The sequence below is a fragment of the Colius striatus genome, chromosome 6, assembly GCF_028858725.1.
Source record: "Colius striatus isolate bColStr4 chromosome 6, bColStr4.1.hap1, whole genome shotgun sequence".
Lineage (NCBI taxonomy): Eukaryota > Metazoa > Chordata > Aves > Coliiformes > Coliidae > Colius > Colius striatus.
The window spans coordinates 39,186,362-39,208,035 of NC_084764.1; the positions used below are offsets into that span (position 1 = coordinate 39,186,362).

Genomic DNA, 21,674 nt, shown 5'->3' on the forward strand with positions numbered 1-21,674 from the left:
GGCAGTTGCAGACTGATAAACATCTTCAGAAAAGACAGTGGAGCAGGATTAACTGCAGCCTTTTAACTTCAGGCTTTCAAATCTGCTCATGTGGCTCCCAAGGAGCTAAACTACCACTGTACTCTCCCTTGCTCAGAACTTGTGTAAAATCGTTCTGCCAGGGGCAATGGGGAAGACAGCGGGGAGAGCAACCTCAATCCTGCAAAAACAAGACATCCTAATGAAGATACTGACAGAACCGGACACCATCGCCTAGTGCTGCAAAGAGAATCTACATAATCTTACTCTAACAGTTCAGTAAAAGGAGGCTTTCGAGAAAGAAGTTACCCTCAAACGCTGAGGGAGTGCAATTGAGAGAGTTTCTGTTACTTTCATTTCATTACATAAATAACCATTATTATTACTTAGGATGTTAAAAGAGCAGGAGGATACTTGAAACAAAAGGCCGTGCATGCACAACACCCACACGAATAAATTCCAGTGATCCACCCCAGCACTGGACACGGTGCCCTTCCCTGGCCACTGAGCTCAGTCCTCCCTTTAGGAGGAGGAGGGGAATTTATCACCAAATATACAGTATATTGCAATGGAAGAATACCAGGAAACAATACTAATTGGAGTCTGAGAGTGTTCTCCATGTCATGTTAATCTACTGTTTGACTCGGCAGAAAAGACAGTGAGGAAAGAAAAGCTCAATTCACCCAGCCTGAGATCAAAACTGTCATGGCAATATTGGCAGGTTAGACCCTGATTCTTTAAATAGTACATTGCCTTTGTTAAACAAAAGTCATTCTTTTATTACATAATAGAGATTATAAATAAATGTAAAGTGTGCATGCAGTCAACTGCATATTATACAAGCAATCTCTATGTTAATAATTGTTTTCTTTGGCAGGCCAGAATCCAGCTGGACATGCAATATTTACATATCAAAATCCTTGGTGTGTTCAAGTCATATTGGATGCAAGTGAAAATATATATGTATATATATTTACCGTATACACACACACACACATATATATGTATAAATGTATATATACACCCCTGCATATATACTGTATACATATATACACATAGGTATATGCTAAAAGTGGATTTCATCTTTTTCTGATTCGGGTGACGCAGGCCTTGAAACACTAAAAATATCCTGACAGGGTATCTGGGGGGGCCGCTGGGGTGATAAATGAGACTTGGGGGAAGAGATCTGGGGCACATTCTTTTCAGACAAGATTTTTAAGATTTCTGCCACCTGCTCCTCAAGGGCAGCCATCCTACTGCTTAGCAGCTGGATATCCTCTTTGAGTTCGTGCTTGACCTCCTGCAGCGTGGTTTGTAAGGCCTGCTCAGGAATGGGGTAGAAAGGATGTCTAGCATCAGCCTGAATGGGGCTGTGCTCCAGGGGGCTGCGAGTCTCACCAGCTTTATCCAAGCGAAGGTCACTTTTTGTTATTCCACTGTCACAAGAGTCTGTTTTCCTCAGGGGGTTTTTATTTACACCGTTCTCCGAGTCATTGCACTTGGGGTCGTCGGACAGCAAACCCATGGACTCGGCCTTCGTGACGTTGTTCCAATCCTCCTTCTTCTCCTCGTGGGTCCCTATTGTGTTCTTCAGCCGAAGCCATCCTTTCCCATTCCCGTTTTTCATCCGCATGGGACTGTTTACTTTCAGACATTTTTGGTCTCCATTACCATTTGGCTTGAGCTCCATTGCATCCCTGTTGTTAGGCTTCACAGCCTCGCTGGTTTTCATGTAAGCCAGGGACGTCTGGATGGGAGTGATCTGAGACACGGTGACCACGCTGGTGCCTGTGATGGAGGCCCCATTCTGCACACTCCGGCTTTCCACCTGAAGCTGGTTCCTTTCTGGGTCAATGTGGGTTGAACCCTGATTACGCATCTCCTTTTGCTGTTTGAATTTCTGGAAGAGTTTCCGCACGGGGTGGTCCACAGGGATGCTCAACGTCACCTCGTTCTTCTGGCGCAGACGCTCTTCTTCCTCCTTCTTGACATCACTGATCTTCCGGAAGATGATCTATGGGGGATAAATCCACAACAGGGTCAGTACCCAAAGGACATCACATACAGCAAACAACACCTGGAGACGGGGAAATCTTATTGAGAGAATAGTCATTTCTCCTTCCTTTCCATTTCTTGCAAAGAATTAAGACATATGCTACCATATAGCTACTGTACATACACACATACACACACTTTCTTAAAAGTATTGATTAAAAGTGGGTTTCCCCTTTATTTTTGATGTGGAAGATAGAGCTTTGAAGACTTAAAAATATCCCAACAGCAACAGAAGGAAAGAAAATGAATAAAGATTGATTTACACAACCTGAAGAGAAACCAAAGAGAAGAAAGCAAGCAAGAACCCAAATACCATGATACCTACCTACCCATTAATCTCACTCATACCTGCTTCATCACTATCTTTAGCACAGATCAAACAGAAACAGTAATTCAGAGGAGACTACACAGTTGTAAGTTTAATTCAATGTATGTACCCTTCTAGAAACTGGAAAGTCCAAATGTGGTGAATAATTTTTAGCTTTGTTTATTGTTAGTTTTGTAGGAGTGGCTGGAGGGTGCAATTAGGTTGACACAGCAACACAAGCATTCCCTGGAGAGTTTATACATCTACTACATGTGGGTATACTGAGACCACCACAAAGAAGCACCATGCCAGGAGGGGTGTGACCACAAAACCCAGCAATATACCCTGTTTTATGATGTCAGGCTATTTAATGCTGCAGCTATTTCACCCTGCAGCATCTCTCAGGCCTCTATAGAAAAAAGGAATCTTGAACCTCCAGCTGTGGAACAGTCCAAAGAGTAAAAACATTTCCGTTGATTTTATGCATGTTACTCATACTAAATCTGTTTGTTTAGGTTCCTCCAGTTTCATTGAATGTGAGACTGAGGCAGCATAGGGAAACTCTGATTATCTGGATGATGATATTAAAGTGAAAAGCAGCTGCTGAAAAGCAGCATGTGATTAAATGCAAATATGGACCGTGTAGGGATAGTGTTGGTATAGTAAAAGAAAGTCCCCACAATACACAAACAAAACTCTGTAACAGTCAGATGTAGGTTCTGAAGCTTTCATTTAAGTATCTATGGTTCAGTATCTATTTACTTTTTCTAAAAAGGCTTCTTATGCCTGTCCACATCTGCACAGAAATAGCTGCTTTCAAGTCTCACATCTTCAGAAATTAGCAGAGGAGTGCCACGATGGCTACAGCTCCTCCCCTGCATGAATCTGGGATGAGCTGGACTTCAAAGCTTCGTTAGGGAGCTTTCAAATGCAGTAAATATATCCTTGTGTGATGCTGATAGATGCAGCTGCTTATAATAATTTAGAAACTTAACATGTTTTAAAAAAAACCCAAACAAGTGAGAAACAGGGAAGATACTTTCATCTGACTCCTCTGACCTAGATGCAGTGACACATACACTCATTTGGCAGCTCCCCTTTGTTAGTACCTACCTGTATGGAGCAACTCTCTCCGACAAGCCACTGGGGACAGCAAGGGCAGGAGAAGTTGCCCTTGATTCAAAACCAAGTAATTACATTTGATTGAAGCCACGCTATCTAAATAAAGATGTGGAAGGTGGGTTGTGTTGCTTGGTCTATGACTTTCTTTCCCTGGGAGGCAGCGTGGCACCCCTGGCAGACAACACGATGATGAGACCAACCAGCTGCAAGGATGTGTCCCCAGGATGTGTCTCAGAGAAGATGGCTGGTTCCTTCACTGGTCTCCCAGTTAGGCTGTGCTGCTCTGCCCTGTGCCCTGTCAGGCCAGAGTGGCTTGATGCCTGTAAATATCTTCTACCCAATGTTACCCTGCTCTCTGGCCAGGACCCTATTTCACAGCTTGACTCTTTTCTCCTCCAGAACAGTTGGGTGAGGTACAAGGTAACTTTGACAATTTCTGTCCTGACAGCTGTTTATAACGATCAGAATGACAAGAAGAAAGACCACAGTACCCGTTACCTGCTACCCTTTTCCCTTTAGTGTACTCTTGCTTTTTTATTTCTTCCTTTCCTCCTCTCAGTTTAAAACTTGTCAGCCAGAGGTTATCTCCCTGCACAGAATATAATTACCTGCTGCTGCTTTCTTCTTCAAAAGAAAAGACAAGACCTCACTATTTCAACACCACCTGTCCCTCATACACCTGAAGTGAGCCCTTCTGAAAGCCAGGAAATCACTATGGGGGTTTTTGCCCCAGAACCACTCGGCCAGAGGTCACTGGGATGAACTAAGCCCCATGGCTTGAGGCTCTGAGCCCAAGCATTGCTCTTCAGAATTCACACACAGAAAATTAGATGTGAATTCTAGCAGTAATAGTTGTTTTTCATTACCAATTTTTTTCCATGTTAGGATTTCTTTCACATGGTTGGATTTAATCCACTTCCACAGTGGTTTAATCTAAACCAGAATAGGATTAAAAGTGTTCACATGAAGACTTCATTTTATTAATTTCTAATAACTACTACTGGCTATTTTTCTCTACAAGTAAGAAGAGAAAACCATCTCATACAATTTGACATTCCTCAGCAAATTGGGAGAGGCTTATTTTGAAACCTTAAATTGGATGAGCTATTTCTGTTGTCCCTGATCCTTTTCACAGAGGTTACACATAGGCCTGCCCACACGTATGTCCCAGGAATAGACACAAACCCCAAAGGAGTTAACCAAACGGAACTGAATTAACTGTGTGTATAACACATCTCAGGGAGTAAAGAGCCCCAAGTGCTAAATTCATTAATGTGATGGAGATTCAGTGCAGGAATTCATTTCCTTTATGGATGGGATTGTGAAAAACTGCCCATGTGACACAAATTCTGTCTCATGAGACCAGATTCTTCTTTTTCTTGGGTTTATTCTATTTATTTTGTGAAGGATGGGGAATGGAAGTGATGTTAATTATTGACCTGGCAAAGGATAAGTAGAAATTAACTGATGTCCAGCCCTGGGAGCTGAAATATTTGAGTTATCTATGATACAGGCACAGAAGAGAACACAGCAACTTGAGATTCTCTGTTTGATCTTAACACCAACCTCCTTTCCCTCTGCTCTGTGGCAAGTCATAACTCACCATGACTGCGAACTCAGCCCATTTTGAAAGAGGTCTGAAGTCTGGAGCTCCTGACTGTGAACTTGACTGCTTCCAAACAAGGACCCTACCAAAAGTACTGGAAATGGATATATTACTGATGGAACACCTCCCGTGACATGCCAGCTTCTATAACTGAATCGAAAGCCAAGTGCAAATGAGGGCAGCAGCAACAAGAGGACAAGGAGCCAGCTTAATGCTGAGATACACAAGTGCTCCCATTTATGGTGGAATTAATCAGTAAAGCTGTGGCCTTTCCAGATGTTTTGAAATGCATCCCTTGTCTGCTGTCTTGTTTTGTACAGTATCGTGAAAATTATCCCTCCATGACCTTGCTCCATTCGCAAAGACTTCTTAATAAGTAATTCCAAGGAAGACACATGAATAGATTAAAGAATTGGTAGAAGTCTTGGAGAACTTCAGTAAGTTCATGAAAGTGACAAATATTTGACCAGAGATCGTCCTGTCCTGTCCTTAAAACATCCCATGCGGTTGTTAGTGGCATTTGATGGGTACTCACCCTCACCAGGGAAATCCACACAGTTGTCATGGTGATGAATACAGTACAGGGAAAGGCACACAAGGCCATCAATGTAAAGATTTTCACAGATACTGATAAACCCTGTGTGCCCAAGCTGTGCCATCCTACAAACATGGCTGTCGGGCTGGAATCCTGCAGCAAGGGGAAGACCCTGTCCCGGGAGAACTGGCTTGACTGAGCTAATTGGATGTTTCTGCGGTGACAAAAACTGGAACAAAAAGTGAACACAACATTTCATCCTCCACAGTTACATAAATCCTTATGGAGCAGAGAAGGAGCTTTGCCATGAGGCTGGATTGGGGCTGCAAGCAGTAAGCAACAGGTCGCATTCAATAATGCACAGACTAGGCTGATGTGGGTGCTGGTCTCCTCTCAAACGTTTGTTCCAGAGGTAACTATCTTGTCTGGTTTAATATGTTGCAGAAGCCCCATTTTCCTCGCATCTTCTTACTCACAGTCCCATGTATTTGTCCAGATCCCTATCTTTTTCTTCCCATTTAATACAGATAGATCCTAGAAGGGATGTTAATTCATTATTGTGGCTGTGAACACAATTACTCTTCCCCTCCCTGGTTGCACTGAAAATGAGATCAGTGAAATGACCTGGGCTAGTAAAACTGAAGAAATAAATACGGTTCTCTCGAACCTGGACCATGCCAGTGACCCACCTGACAGCACAGACACACAGTTGTTCTGTCTCTTTTATATAGGAAATAGAAGAGTGTCTTCCATCGCCTACCTGGCCTAAAGGATTCAAGGCAAGTCCTGCACACAGGCTTAGCTGAAGCTGGCAAATGGATTTTAAAGTTCATGATATAATCAACATCAGATAAATGTTGCAATCACATACACCTCATTTTCTTCAGAAACAATGTTAAAAATCCCCAACAAGTACAACTGAAAATCGTAAAGAAAACTTAATCCATGCTCGGGCTGCACAACATAGACAAAACTTTTGTAAAGATGATTGCAAAAAAATACTATTAATTTTCATATCTCCATGTGCATCCCAGAAAAGTAATTGCCATTTTTGTCATGCTAATGAGGGAAGTGAATTCATGTCACATCCAGGATTCAGACAGCGGATATCCCAACCCATGCAGTGCTCGGCTCAGATTAATGTGCTACTTTCCTGCTTCTAAGACCAAACTACAAAATATAATTTCCAGAGCATAGATATCAAGAACAAGGTTCACCTATGAAGCCTGTGTCTGTATCTGATCTCATCCTCCTGGAGCCCTGCACAGTTAAGGGACAGAAAAAGGCACTTGGAGGGAGTGAGTCACTTCACTTGCATTGAGATGTTAAAACAGGTCAAACAAGCTGTACCTTGAAATGCCTGTTTGTCTCCTGTGTCTACACAGGGAGCTTTCTGCATGTCACCTAGGTGCAGACATCCTCCATATGATGGTGGGTAAGAAGTACCCAGCCCCCTGTCTCTAGCAGTGCAAACGTCAAGGTTTGGTACAGATTGCGTATAAAGCCTTCCTCTCAAACTTTTCTCTGGGGCACAGGGTGTATGTTATACCCTTCATCTGATGCTATTTTTATTTCCCCACAGCGTGCTGGAGTATTGCCAGTTCCCAGCTGGGATGCATTCCTCACCTAGCCTCAGAAACCAGCCAGTCCTTCCAGATAAACACTATTATTTTAAAAGCTGCAGAGAGAGGACGAGTGACGGCTGCACAGCAGACCATGCCAGATTGGCAGGTACAAGTGAGAGCTTGTAAAAAACAGCCTTTTTATTTGCACAGAGGGAGGAGATGAACCACTAATAGGGAAGGTAAAGTCTCCCTTCTTCTTACTTCACTCCCAGGGAAAACTCTCCAATGGCTGGTGGGGAACTAAGCTGATCTCCCTGCAGCTCCTAGGAAGTTGGAGCCCACTTGGGATGGTTGTGGCTGCTCTCATACAACCACACTTTTGCACTGTAAATCTAATCCCACTCCCAGATGTTGCAGGACAGATGCTGCCCAGATTCCTCCCACTTTTGGCCCCGTGAGCTGCTAAGGGCTGTCATCCCCAGTAATCTCTTCCTAGGCCATTGCTTTGGTGTGTTCAGGTGAGTCTAGGATGCTTTACCTCTCAGTCTCTCAGGACTAGACCTCTCCAGGAGCCTTCAGTTGCCAGCCCTTCTTTTTTGATACTTTGAAGGCTAGGCCAGTCAAGCCCAATTTCTCACATGTAACCTTTGGTAAATAGGCTTGCTCCAGAATTGAACTGTATTCTAAACCTAGGTGGGTTCCAGAGACCTTGACTTGCTATAAATGGGCTTAGGTCTTATTTTTCCAGATTTTTTTAAAAATGACTTTTAAGATGTTAACAACTCATCCATGTCAATTACAGAAATCAAAATTTACTTAAAGTTAAAAAGTTAAACTATTGAAAGAATGGACAGAAATGGATGAACAGGAAACCCCCTCACACGAGTCCTTCTGTTTGCCAACCAGGCAGAAACTGGAGGCCTGGGTTAGCAGAGCTGTGAGATGCAGTTCAGTCTGACAGAAGAGCCATAGGCCATCTGAATCCCTCGACTGCATCTGAAAGTCCAGCCAGAGAAAATTGAACAGCCAGTGTTAATGCAAACCTGCCTGTGGCATGGATGTAAGAAGCTGGTGTCATGCACTGTGGATAGACTCACTGTGTCTGGACTGTTTCTCTGCCTTGAAAACCTGTTTCATTGCAGGTTTACTGCCCTTCCAAAACAGAGAGGGCAATAGCAGCATTGTTAATGAGATGCAATTCTAGCTCTTGGCCCCAAGGGAGTGTTTGGAGTAACACCTCCTTCTAGGTCAGGGCATGGCAAGGAGGTGGGAGCAGACAGCTAGGATGGGAAGACCAAACCAGCAAGACCAGCAAACATCAGCAAAGAGCCAGCAAGGAGCACTAGTTATGACCCAGCTTCCATTAACAGCTTTTTGGTATGGCTCATGCATGAGAGAAGCCTCTGAACAGGCTGTCCTGTGCTGGCAGGAGACACTGCAACTGAGAAATGTATGGTCAGAAACCCTCAGCAGAATATAACAGAAATCTGGCAGAAGTGGAAGGGAGCTGAAGCCACAAAAAGCATGAGCCAATAGAGGCTTCAAGCTATGGCACCTCTTTCCAAATGCAGCTGCATTTAGGATGCTTCACCTAATTTACTCTTGTAAATCTCCCTGTCCTCCTAGCTCACTTTATTAATCTGTACTCTGAGGATGCAGAATAGATGGCTTGAAATGATGACTTATTGTTCTTCTGCTCTGTATGCTCCTCAGATAGCTTTACTTTGATGTGAAATTCAGCTTCAAAACCAAATTGCTCTAACAACTGTTTTAATTGCCCTCCAGTAAATTCTCCTTAATCCTCCTGTCCCAGGAACTGTTTTGTGTTAAACCTTTGCTCCATCTGCATGTGGGAAAGGAATTGCTGTCCTTGGCCATGCAGGGAAAAATGTCTGACTGCTGAGCAATTAGTTAATCTCCAGGAGAGAAATGTTTCACTAAACAGTCTTTCATGCCGGATTTTGAAGGAAAAGATGATCTTTGTAGGTTAGACTGCTGGCTGCTTAAAAGCAACAGTAAATAATAGCCTTTCTGCAAATTTCCATTGATCCTGACTTCACAGACACGGTAGCATGCAAAAGCAAAAGCTTGCTACCAAGCACATTTTAATTTTGCTCTGGAGCAACTGTATTCACATAGTTTCCTCCTAAGTGATTACAGAATTGACTTGTGAAGATTTCCAATCCAAGAAACAAAGTGATGTCTTTTCAAGGAAAGGAGAATTATTTCTGTGACATTGGAAAAGCCCTTAGCAGGGAAATTTAATGGCATTTTTCCTGCAAGAAAAGGGTTAATCCTTTCATCAGGACTTAAAGATCTGTGTCCCCCAAATCACCAATCTAAAGAAAAATAAAGGGAGAGAGACACCCTTTCGAAGAACCAACACAGATTTCCCAGAGTCCAGAACTTTCATCACCTCGTTACTGCTTGCTCTGTATTAGAAACTGGTTACTAAAGGTTAACTACAGGTCTGGTTGCATTTTGTGTTTGCAATCAGTTCTCAAGGCACCCAGCTCATCTTGCAGAGAGACATCTGTGCATGCTGGCAGCCAATTAGCCTGATCTGCATTTGAGAGAACAAGCATGCATATTAAGAAGAGAGTGGCTGAGAGTTCATCTACTTCATACTTGGTATGGCTCCCAAACCATCCTGACTGAGTTTCTCTCAACTGAGAGACTAGGATCCCTGGCTCATAGCAGAGGGAGGTCACTCTTTTGGCTTGTTGCCAAAACTGAGACAATTTATTAAACAGCACACATAAATGTTCTCAGGTTTTCAACTCAACACTAAAGGCTCAAAGCACTGCTGCACTGACACAGAAGCCAGGGAACAACCCATGTACAATGCTACAGGAAGTCCTGATACCCAGATATATCAGTCAAACCTTGATTATTGGGAGCATTGACACCGAATTTGTGAGGAAAGATCAGTCAAATCACTCAGCTTGAGTGATGGGCACTGACTCTTCAAATAGTGTGCTTACATGTTTAACTAAGAACAGGCTCAGCTAAAGGGTCAGACTTGCAAAGAAGTGCCAAAGCCTCTTACTCTGGTTGTATAATTGCACACATTCACACCAACAACTGCATTTTTTGAGAGCAGCTCAGTCTCCTGAATCAGAAGCTCATTTGTTCTTCCAGTCACCCAGACCTGAGCACCTCCTGCTATCAGAGGCTCCTTATCTCTGTACCCCATGGGAAAACAAGGCATGGATTTTCTGCCACTGCAGGCTTAGCTGTTATATCTGATCCCTGCTGGGCTCTGTTTCTGCTTGGGAAGGGATGCAGAGGAAGGGCACTGGGTACATTTGGAGGTTGGGAGCTTTGCCATGGTTTTTAAACATGACTCAGGAATTGAAACTGATCACATCACCTGCTGCTTTGCCCTCAGTGTTTTGTTTTCTCTGCTCTAAGCAAAGAGTGGATGCAGAACAGCCAGATTCAGACCTGTTTCTCTATCATTACAGCAAAATGGACCTTCCACATATGAAATTATTTAAAACAATTAACCAGAAAGGCTACTTTGTGAATTTATGGTGTTTTTCCAGCAGTGTCTCCAAAGAGACACAATCCTTCTTATGGGAATCCTGCCACACCTAGCCTTCTAATCCCTTTTCAGGACTCTAAATCCTACATTGAACTCAATACAAAGACCAAATTGGATTGGGGAGCTACAATATTTTATTGAATCAGGGCTTAATTGGTTTTCTGTATACAACATAGAGAGAGTTAAACATGGGGAAATTAAGCAGAGAGCAATTCTGGGATAAGTGTTGCAGTGTAACTATTACTGATTAGTATCTCATGGGAACCCATTGGAAGCTCACACCTTCCTTTACTCCATAACAACTCTCTCCTGTAAACAAGTCTAGCCTGGGTTGGTTGGTTGCTGGGAGCACAAACTGAATGGTTCCTCCTGCTCTCTGCCTCCTACTACCAACTTCTTGTAGATGTGGTCTTGATAGAGAGTACCATGTACTCATCTCCCCTTCTCCTTCCCCTTCTGTCCTTCACTGAAGCAGTTATTAGAGGAAGCAAAGGGTAGGGGAGATATTTCTCCTGTGTCTTTGCTGGGCACTAAGGAAGAGAGAAGAGCAAATTTCTAACACTCTTGTTAGACCCTCTTTCCCTCCAACTTGCAGATATTTCTTGCCATGTATATAGCACAGAACTCCTGCAAGAAGGGAAGCTGAGGTTATAAGGACTGTGGTCCCAGACCCTGGGAAAGAGGAGTCCTTCAGAAGGCTAAAAATCTAGGCTTGGTAGATCCAAGATGTTCCACTGGATCTGGAGGAGATCTCCAGAAAAGCCAGCCTCCACCCACCACAACAAAACACTCATGACTATTAGGACACCAGGTTGATGATAAATAGCTGGTGACACATATAACCAAGTAGGGCACCTTCACGTTCGGTTTCTGGCCAGTCCCACTTGTGACAGAATCAGTATCCCTTCATAGCCTTAGCACAAAGCCACACAGAACAGGGGCCCAGAGCATTTGCAGAATTTGTGTTTTCTTCTCTGGGTTTTTGCCTCTTAAGGCTTTCTGCTCGAAGACCAAACGGTCTCAATAAATGCCTAAGAGAGTCTCTCCATTTATAAAGCAACACATCAGCAAAAGAAGTGCAAATTTTTCCCAAAATGAACTCTTTTCTCCTCTCTAACTAGAAATTTAAATTCATTGGAACAATTGTGGAGTCTTTTTTCCTCAAATATTACTGTACCAGACTATAACGTGCCTGAAATTTAATCTGAAGTCTTTAGACTTGGAAAAGTGTTCTGCAACTGAAAGCTTGTTGATTTTTTTCCAGCTATATCCACTGGCCTAACAAAAGATAACACACCTTGCTGTCAGCCTTGCTTCTCACAGGGAGGGCATTCTACCCGGCTTTCGGAAACTTTGGGTTTATACAGGATCTGCCACCAGCTACTCTGTCCACTTCATCATTTTCAAGGTTTTGTTAATTTATTAGAAAGCTTTTCTAACAGAAGCTTCAATTAAAACAATGCACTTCCAGTGCCATGTGATGCAGAACACCATCACTTATGTTTGGAAGTGATGAGTCAGAAATGATTAAGTAATTTTAAAGGGCAGAATATATGAACAGCAGACCCCAAGGGACAATGGGCAGCCTCTGTACCTTGAAGAGCCAAGGTATCATTTGCATTTTTCCATATTACAAAAGAGAGTTCAAACAAGTTGCTGTCACTGTCCCCACCTGAAACAGGTCTAATAGTGTAGACTTGTTACGTGAGCAGAGTCCTTCACTCCAGCTTCAAGCTAATTAAAACACATGGTAGTGTTCTTGAGTAGAGCAGAGTTAGGCTGCTGTCATATGCTTGTTTCCTATTTGGTTCTAGATCCTACTCAACAACATGATCTTTTACATGTTTATGGGGCTGAGAGTGAGGGCACGTCTACGCCACACTACAGAGAAGGGCACAAGGACCCCTGCTGTAGTATAGCAGTGTTGTTCTCCCCCTGCCCCCGAGACAGTCAGGGTTAATTAGGCTCAGTTTGGAACTGCTCTAATCTGACTCTGCTGCTTTCAAGCCCAAAGCACATGCTGCACCATAGTTCTGCTTTTAGCCAGCCAGCCATGCCAGTTACCTTGGAGTTACTTTTTTTCCCTCTTAACTCATAAATACAGCCTGTTGCCACATCAGAGAAGAGCGGATCAGATTCAGGGAAGTGCTGTTGGTGCTCCTCCCCTTTCTACAGATCTTTTAAAAGAAACTCAAGCTCAAATGATTGTCGGACATATTCCTGTGCCTACCTTTCCTGTGGGATGCCCAGCAAACAAAGCTACAGGGATGCTGCAGGGGAGAATGAGTTGGTGCTATTCAGCAACTCACGTCTCTGCTCCTCAGCTCAAGAGACACCAGCACAATATTGAGTGTGATCACAAAATTGGCAGTATGACCTGGCAAGTCTTTTAAATTGAAATCAAGACTTGGAAAAGACAAACATCTCTGATCATTTGCTGACTGAAAGGCAGGGTCAGCCCACTGTGCAACAACTGTGAAATAAGTCTATTAAATCATTGGGAAATCTCAATTTAACTGGAAAAGAAGACCAAAATGTTATTTAAACTTTTGGTATCTACTTCATAGAAAGCTCTGTGAAATAACCTTAACAAGTATCCCTGCAATTCATCAAGTGAAACATCTCACCCAGCAAGAGCAAAAATTTTCCCAGTTGAGAGCTGTCAGTTGTCAGTGTGTGAGTAAGGAGTGCTGGCTGTTGAAACATATTGTAACTGCCTTTAATATGATCACAGGCAGTGCTTCAGTGGGAGAAGAAGACATAAGCATACAAACATTGAAGAGTATCCAGTCAAGAAGAAATATACCATGAAGAGGATGTACTGCTTTCAGCTAAGCATCTCCCTTTAGCCAAAAGTGGTCCGTGTAGAGCTCACATTGAGGGCACTTTTGCTCAAGAGAATGAAAGAATTGCATCTGCAATTGTCAGCAGAGCGGGAGCCTTCTATTTATGGCACAATCAAATGAAATTTTTTAGAGAGCAAAGACCCCATTTCAATGCCATTGCTAATATTTTCTTGTACCCGAATCTGCAACAGCGAAGAGCTCTTACTTTCTGGGGCAGAAAGTCAAGGAGAATCACACACAGTCAGAAGAGCTTGAAGGAGAGCTATCCACCAACTAGCAAGCTACCTAGGACAGCGTGGAAATACTGCATCAGCAATGGGAAACTTCACCACAAAGAGAAGCGTGTTGCTCCCTGAAGATTACTTGTGCAGAACTGAAGTTGCTGATGATAGTCGTATCAGAGCCTTTTGCGGGCAAAACCAGTGGGTTGCCTACATGACAGACACTCAGAGAGGATAAAATGTGCTGTCTGTCCCCAGAGGGACCATTACATGTTTTTTCTAACCTCAGAAGATGTAACTGAGGAACTCTGGCAAGTGGTGACTCCACAGAGCCTTGTTTTATTTCTGAAGGGTATCAGCATGAGGAAGAGACAGCATAAAAGAGTTAACTAGTGGGGGTATGGGGCTGGGATAAACAGATGGTGTGGTGAAGAGCCATTTCCTTCCCATTTACATGCTGACTGCACTAAATCAATCCCTGGGCTTTCATAGCAATAAGCTAAGCTCTGCTGGGGAGGATTTGAGTGATCTGGCTATATCCCACTTGTGGGTATCATTCTGTTGTGTCCCAGCATTTAGCCTATTGTTGGGGAAAAGGTCCTTCAGCTTTTTTTCATGTGATTCTTTGTGGTCTTCCTTAATATCTATATCACAGACATTATCCCTTTTCCAGACATGGATCTCCGTAAAGCTCATCAGCACTATTCTATGTTCCTATCCATGTATTTAGGCACTGACATAGGATGCTCCTTAGGGGCTGAGCCTGCTGGTTTTGCAGCCTTAGCTTATCTCACTGCTCCAGACCCAAACAAATTAGTTTGTAATCCTCAGTATTTTATGCTTTGGCAAATCTGTCTTTAAAAGTGATCATAAAGGACCTCCTCATGCAAAACTGGATTCAAACCAGTTGATTTGTCTCCTCTTCCTGTCTGGGGCTAGTAAGAAAACCCTTGTACATTCATAAATAACAGGTCTTTGCAATTAATAACATTGATGATTCTGTATTTCCCCATTTGTGACTATGCTGCATCCTGTTTACACACTGTTTGTATCCTTTCTACCACTCCCTGTGTATACACAATTAACAAAACACTAGCTGGTACAGGATAACCACTGCTGAAAGGACACAGAGAGACACCAGGTAGAAGAAGTAGAGCTTTCCACCTCTTGCTCTGTTATCTTTTCATCTCATATGCTGCACTTGCTTCCCGGAGGTCCTTTTGACTGCTGAGACTTTAGCCAAAGCATCTCCTGTTTTTCCTCTGGCTTAATACTTTTTTCTGGCATCTGAAAAACCCAGCTAAACCTAAGCCTTCCACACAAGACAAGGTTCTTCAGTCACCTTCTCCCAGGAAGGCCTTGTCCAAGCACTTTGACTCTTCTCAGTGAGGTCTGGTGCCCACGTCAGGTGCTAGGGGATGCCTGCAGATGTGCCAAACTTTCTACCCACTGAGCAGGGCTGATCAATGGAGCAACAGCATCTTCCCACAAGAAGGCTGGCAAGGTTAAAAAAGATTGTTGGGGGCTTTGCAAGGTCAATCTCTGTCTCAGCACAGTCCTTGTCTACCCTATCAGCAGCTATCTGACATGTTGGACTCAATTTGAGCAGTACTGGTCTGGGAAGAAGCTCTTCATGGGACACGTTACAGATGGACCACAGGGCAAACAATGCCTTAGTTCAAAACTTCCTGCAAAATGTTGTAAGACTAAGGGCTCATGTAGATCAGTCAGGCATTTGTTTGATATATTGATGCACTGCCTGAATGACAGAGCCCAGAGGGTGGTGATCAATGGCACAGAATCAAGTTGGGGGTCTGTGGCCAGTGGAGTTCCACAGAGATCGGTTCTGGGGCCAGTCTTGTTCAACATCTTCATCAACCACCTGGATGAGGGGACAGAGTGTACCCTCAGCAAGTTCTCTGATGGCACCAAACTGGGAAGACAGACTAATTCACCAGAGGCTGTGTTGCCATTCAGCAGGATGTTGACCAGCTTGAGAGTTGGGCATGAGGTTCAACAAGGACAAGTGCAGAGTCCTGCATCTGGGAAGGAACAGCCCCATGCACCAGCACAGGCTGGGGATTGACCTGCTGGAGAGCAGCTCTGCAGAGAGACCCAGGAGTCCAGGTTTATAATAAACTAACAATGTGCCCTTGTGGCCATGAAGGCAAGTGGCATTCCTGGATGCATCAAGAAGAGTGTGACCAGCAGGTAGCTGGCCCTAGAAGTCATTCTGAATGGTCTTCAAATGAAGGCCCTTGCTGCCATTGCATATTTAAGAATAGAAGAAACTCCTTTCCACTTTCCTCAGCACTTGGTCTAGCTCAGCTGCAAAGCAGCTATTCCCCAGGGACCAGCACACACAGGCAAGCAGATCTGTCCCAAACGATGCTGCTCTACATTTCATACAACCTCAGGCTGAAAGAGATGATTGTCTAGTCAGAGCTTGAAAGCCTTGGTCTGGGAGAGAGACACCTAGGTGTCCTCTCCTAGCCCTGACAGACTGCTTCTGTCATCTTAAACGAGGCCTTTTAGCGCTCTGTCTCAGTTCACCTGCCTCAGGGAGCTGTCCAGGGTCTGGAGAGAGGCCAGCGGACTGGAGCATCTTCCTTATGAGGAAAGGCTGCGGGAACTGGAGCTGTTTAGTCTGGAGGAGACTGAGGGGGGTCTCATTAATATTTACAAATATCTAAATGGTGGGTGTCAGGAGGTTGGGCATCCCTTTTTTTTTTCTGTTGTATCCCCTGAAAGGCTGTGAAAACTGAGAAGTAAAAATACGATGGAAAACCATGGATTAATAGCATACATTCCTTCCTAAACAGAAGAAAGATTTTTCTTCCTTTCAGCAAGTTGCTGAAAAGTTCAATAACAGGAGACTCAGCTTATTTCAGGTGCTTCCCAGAATCCCCTTGTCCCTCCCAACAGCTATGCCCACCTCTGGCATATATGTAAATCGGCTGCTCTTAAAATTGCTCCTCCAGGCTTCCTTTGCATGGGACCTAAACTGAGGCAGCTTGTTAATCACAGCAACTGGCTGACAATTAAAAAAGGCATAGTCAATCAGCCATCATTAAGTTGGAAGTGACAAGCTAGGTTTTATTTTTAACTAAAACTAGTGGGATTCATACAAAATTCCCCACAAAGTTTCTCTTGCACTTGGTGTACAATTTAATACTTTCCTATATGCACTGTTTCTTTGCTGTAGGAAGCAGCCCAAAAATAGCATTCTAAGTAAGGTAAATCCAAGATTTGCACAGCTGCAATGATTACCACATGCTGAACCAGCACATTTGGGTATTATTGCATCTATGAGGAGTGTGCTGCAAAACAGTAGTTGGATGGATTTACACCTGCACAGAAAGACCTTCTGCAGGGAGTCTTATTTAGCTTTTTACAGGCTTATGGTCTCTAACTGGTGAGGAGTCTTACTGTGCAAGCCAGGGAAAAACCTGGTGGGAGAGGAGAAGGCGAGAATAAAAGCAGTGCTCTCTGCAGCACAAAACAGCTGGGGAATTGTTATTGATCATTTCTAGATTGGACAAAACAGACCCCATTTTTGGCAGAGCCAGAAAACTCCAAATTGAGTGAATGCTAAAGCTGTCTGCTTCTTGCGGAGCCTCTGGGAATCAACTTATATGATCTCAAACAGGCAGAAGTTCTCTCTTCCCAGCCACGGTTTTGGGATGCATTGCAATTGACATCCCAAGTCTTGCAGAAGTACGGTTTGGGAAATGGGAAGTCTTGGTGTAGAAACTCATTTGTCATGCCATACTGTCTGGTGTTCTGCTTCAGGAAGCAATGATGGAAGTAACCAGAACACTTGGAATTAATCACCTCAGTTTTTTTAACATTTCGCCCTGTTTTGCAGTTATCATGTTGGAAAAGTTGTAGATAGACATAATAATTAGGCTCAGAGGACTATACAAGAAGAAATCCATTGTTCTGGGCTGTCTGAAGGAGTGGGAGATAACACAGCAGATACTTTTCTCCTCTTTTGGTGCAAATCCCACCTGCTCGGATGCTGGTGGCTTTAATGTTAGGCACAGTTATATCTAATGGAGGTGGCTCATAAGCAGGGAACTACCTGCAGCAGTGGCAGCTACCAGGCAGACTGAGGGCACCACAAAATAAATTGGCTACTCTCAGTGGTAACTTAAATCATAGATTTGTTTCAGGTGGAAAAGATCTTTAAGATCACTGAGTCCAATCACTTTTGTCACACTTCCAAGTTCATCAATAATCTATGTTCCTCAGCACTTCAGCTACACAGCTTTTCAATATCTCCAGGGATGGTGACTCCACCACTTCCCTGGGCAGCCCCTTCTAGTGTTTAACATCTCTCTCAGTGAAAAAGTTCTTAATCTCCAACCTAAACCTCCTCTGGCCCAACTTGAGACCATTTCTTCTTGTCCTTTCATTAATTATTGCAAAGAAGAGACTGAATCCCATCTCAATACAGCCTCCTTTCAGGTAGTAGCAGAGAGTGATCATGTCTCCCCTCAGCCTCCTCTTCTCCAGACTAAACACCACCAGCTTCCTCAGCCACTCCTCATCAGACTCATGCTGCAGACCCTTCACCAGCTTCATCGCCCATCCCTTGACATATTCCAGCACCTCAGTGTCTCTTGTGTAGGGAGAGGCCAAAAACTGAACACACTACTCGAGGTGCAACCTCAGCAACACCAAGTACAGATGGACAATCGCTTCATTGGTCCTGCTGGTCACACTGTTCCTGATACAAACCAGGATACCATTGGCCTTTTTGGCCACCTGGGCACACTGCTGGCTCACATTCAGCTGCCTGTCAATTAACATCCCTAGGTTCTTTTCTGCAGGACAACTTTCCAGCCACTCATACAATTGAACCTCATACAATTGGCATTTGTATGCATTTGTAACACTCCCACGGCTTCTTAGGCACCAGAGTAGTCATAGAAGGCTATGGGGAGAAGAGCTTTGTAAGAACACCTGCCCAACAGAGAGAGGGATAATCACAGTAACTATGTTTATCAGAACATCAAAACACAGAAGGGACTGATGATAAAAACCTTCTTAATTGGCAATCAAAAATGAAATGGCAACTTTGCTTCCCACTGCACCATACTCATTCCCTCCCCTGCTCTAGCAGCTGGAAGAGATTAAAAACACAAGTTTTAATCAATGAGGGGAGTAGAACACAAAATTTGTATTTTTTAATATTTACAAGATTAAAAATACTAAACCTTCTATTCTTTTTTTTTACCATCATTTATCCCCTGTGCAAGCAACAGTGCCCTGAACAAGTACTAGCAGACAGCCTGCAGAAGGCTTTCTGAGCCAACTAAGGAGAGTCTCCTATTTATGACAGCTTTCTAAAGAAGAAAATAGTATTAATTCATAAAAGGTACATTAGCAAATTATCATCAATCTGGATCTTCACTCTAACACAGACAGTTTATGTTTTTGTTTTCCTATGAACGCTGCCCATCCCTGACATTTCCTGTTTAATGATACATCCACACACAAATAAATCAGTTTGCACTGCCTGCCTGTAGAAGAGGTGCTCATACCTTTCACTGGGGTAAATCAGCCTTTTATAACAGCTGCTGAGTGAAAGCAGCACATCAGCACACACGAGTTTTTTTGTGCAGCTATACCATGCTGTTCAAACATCCTTGAATGAAAAGTATGCTAAATTGCCTAACATTCTCAACAAAAAAATACCAGTAGGACAAACAACATCCAATGTACTCCTGATTTAGACAGCAAAGACACACATCCAGGAAAAAAATAAGACTATCTTTGTAATGACAACGGGTTATCAGAATTGGGCTTGGTCCTACTTTTAACAGAGTTGGTAGTGCTTTGCCTCTCTCTCTTGCAGAAGCATGGTCAGGATGTCTGAGGAAGGTATTTAGTTTAGAGATTATGTTAAGAATAGAAGAGACCTTCTGTACCCTGTGGGATTAATGTTGCTCTGAAACACTACTGAAAGCAATAATGTATTGGCTAATCTCTGCATCTGTCTGCAGTCTAAAGGCAAAATGTATGAATCCAGACTGTGCCATGAATACACACCATCCCAAGCCTCCCAGAGACCCCAAGGGACATAGTTATTTTCATATTTAAACACTCTTTAAGAGGAGAGGAGAGGAGAGGAGAGGAGAGGAGAGGAGAGGAGAGGAGAGGAGAGGAGAGGAGAGGAGAGGAGAGGAGAGGAGAGGAGAGGAGAGGAGATTTCAGCTGGAAAGGACCTACAGTGATCATCCAGTCCAACTGTTTGACTACTTTAGAGATGACCAGAAGTTAAAGCATGTTGTTAAGGGCATCATGCAAATCCCTTTTAAATGCTTGGGGCATCCACCATCTCTCTATAATGCCTATTCCAGTGTCTGACCACCCTCTTGATAAAGAAATACTTCCTTATATCCAGTGTAAATTTCCCCTGGTGCAGCTTTGAACTTTTCCCATGCATCCCATCACTGGACATCAGGGGGAAGAGCTCAGGACCTCCCTCTCTACTTCCTCTCCTTGCGAAGCTGCAGAGAGCAATGAGATCATCCCTCAGCCTTCTCTTCTCCAAATCAAACAAGCCCAAAGTCCTTGACCACTCCTCATAGGACATTTCCTCCAGCATTTTCACCAGCTTTTTTGCCCTCTTCTAGATGCATTCAAGATATTCCAGGTGTAGCACCACTCATCCACAAACATGGTCACAGCCAAGGGAGCACACTATGCCTAGCAAAGGAGAATAACCCACTGTGCTCCCTCTGTGGCTCCAGGCAGAGTTTCAATTGCTCTTATTCCTCTGATTTTCCATGGTCTACATGACCCAAAGGATGCCCAGAAGAGCAAAGCTACATATCCAGGAAAAAATAAGGGAGATGACAATGTGGCAAAAAGGAGAGAGAAGGGAGTGAAGCACACAGAAGAAAGTCAGGCTCACAGCTACCAAAAAACAAAAGTGAGAAAGAAAATCCACCAACAGTTTTTCCAGCAATTGTTCTACTCAGACAGCCGTCCCATGCTGCCTGGAATGGAGGCACAGAGGGGTGAAGTTAATGCTGTCACAGCTTTCTCTTTGAATTTTTATGCTGCTCTTTCTACCTAGCAAAGTCATGCTCGGTCCCCCAAGGACTAACTTCCTTGCCTTGACTGCCTTAAAGTCAAATCCTTATGTGCCTGAAGAGGAGCAAAACCACAAGGAATTGCTCAGGGGAGTATGAGATGGGAGGGAAGAGTTGCAGAAAAAAAAAACCCTCTAGTATCAAATCTGTAATCCTCACTCAGAAAGAATCGCAAGGGTCTCTCGATGGCAGAACACCAATGGACTGTGCTAGGCTGTCTGTAACCACACAGCTACAAATACACAAGGAATTACTTCATTCTCCATACTGGCTAATTCCTCCCATGGCTTTGGCCCAGACCCATTAGCAGATTCTCAAGAAATTCCCAGGCACAGAGCAGCCAGAGCCCACAGGTCAACTGCAGTTTGGATGAGATCACTTTGTTTGAATGCTTAAGTGGGCTTTTGTGTCCCATGCACATTCAGTATACAAATATAAATACCATCAGAGGTGGTAGATATAAATCAGTGAAACAGTCTTTTAAGAAATATTGCAAAGGAAAATTAACATATCTGGAGATAGCTGTGAATGCAATAAAGCCAAACAACAAAAGGTTTTCAAAAATTGTCTTAAATGAAAGCCTCTTCAAGCACAATGGAGCCTGCAGAGTCTGCTAAGACATGCACAAAATCAAACCAAACTGATTTTTGAGGTTATAACTTATTTGCACTGTAATCACACTAAACTTGCACTGCAGCTAAACTATAGCTACAGGGCTTCATTTTCTGGTAAAATATGTTCATATA

At 43.4% G+C, this 21,674-nt stretch overlaps 1 protein-coding gene across 1 annotated transcript in view; it reads right to left on the reverse strand.

The window, feature by feature from the left end:
• Positions 1–1,084: 1,084 nt before the first annotated feature.
• KCNH5 (potassium voltage-gated channel subfamily H member 5) overlaps positions 1,085–21,674 on the reverse strand; it is a 153,608-nt gene continuing 133,018 nt past the window's right edge. Inside the window, exon 11 of the mRNA XM_061998186.1 lies at positions 1,085–2,032. Coding sequence (XP_061854170.1) covers positions 1,085–2,032 — 948 coding nt within the window. The remainder of the gene's footprint in view (positions 2,033–21,674) is intronic.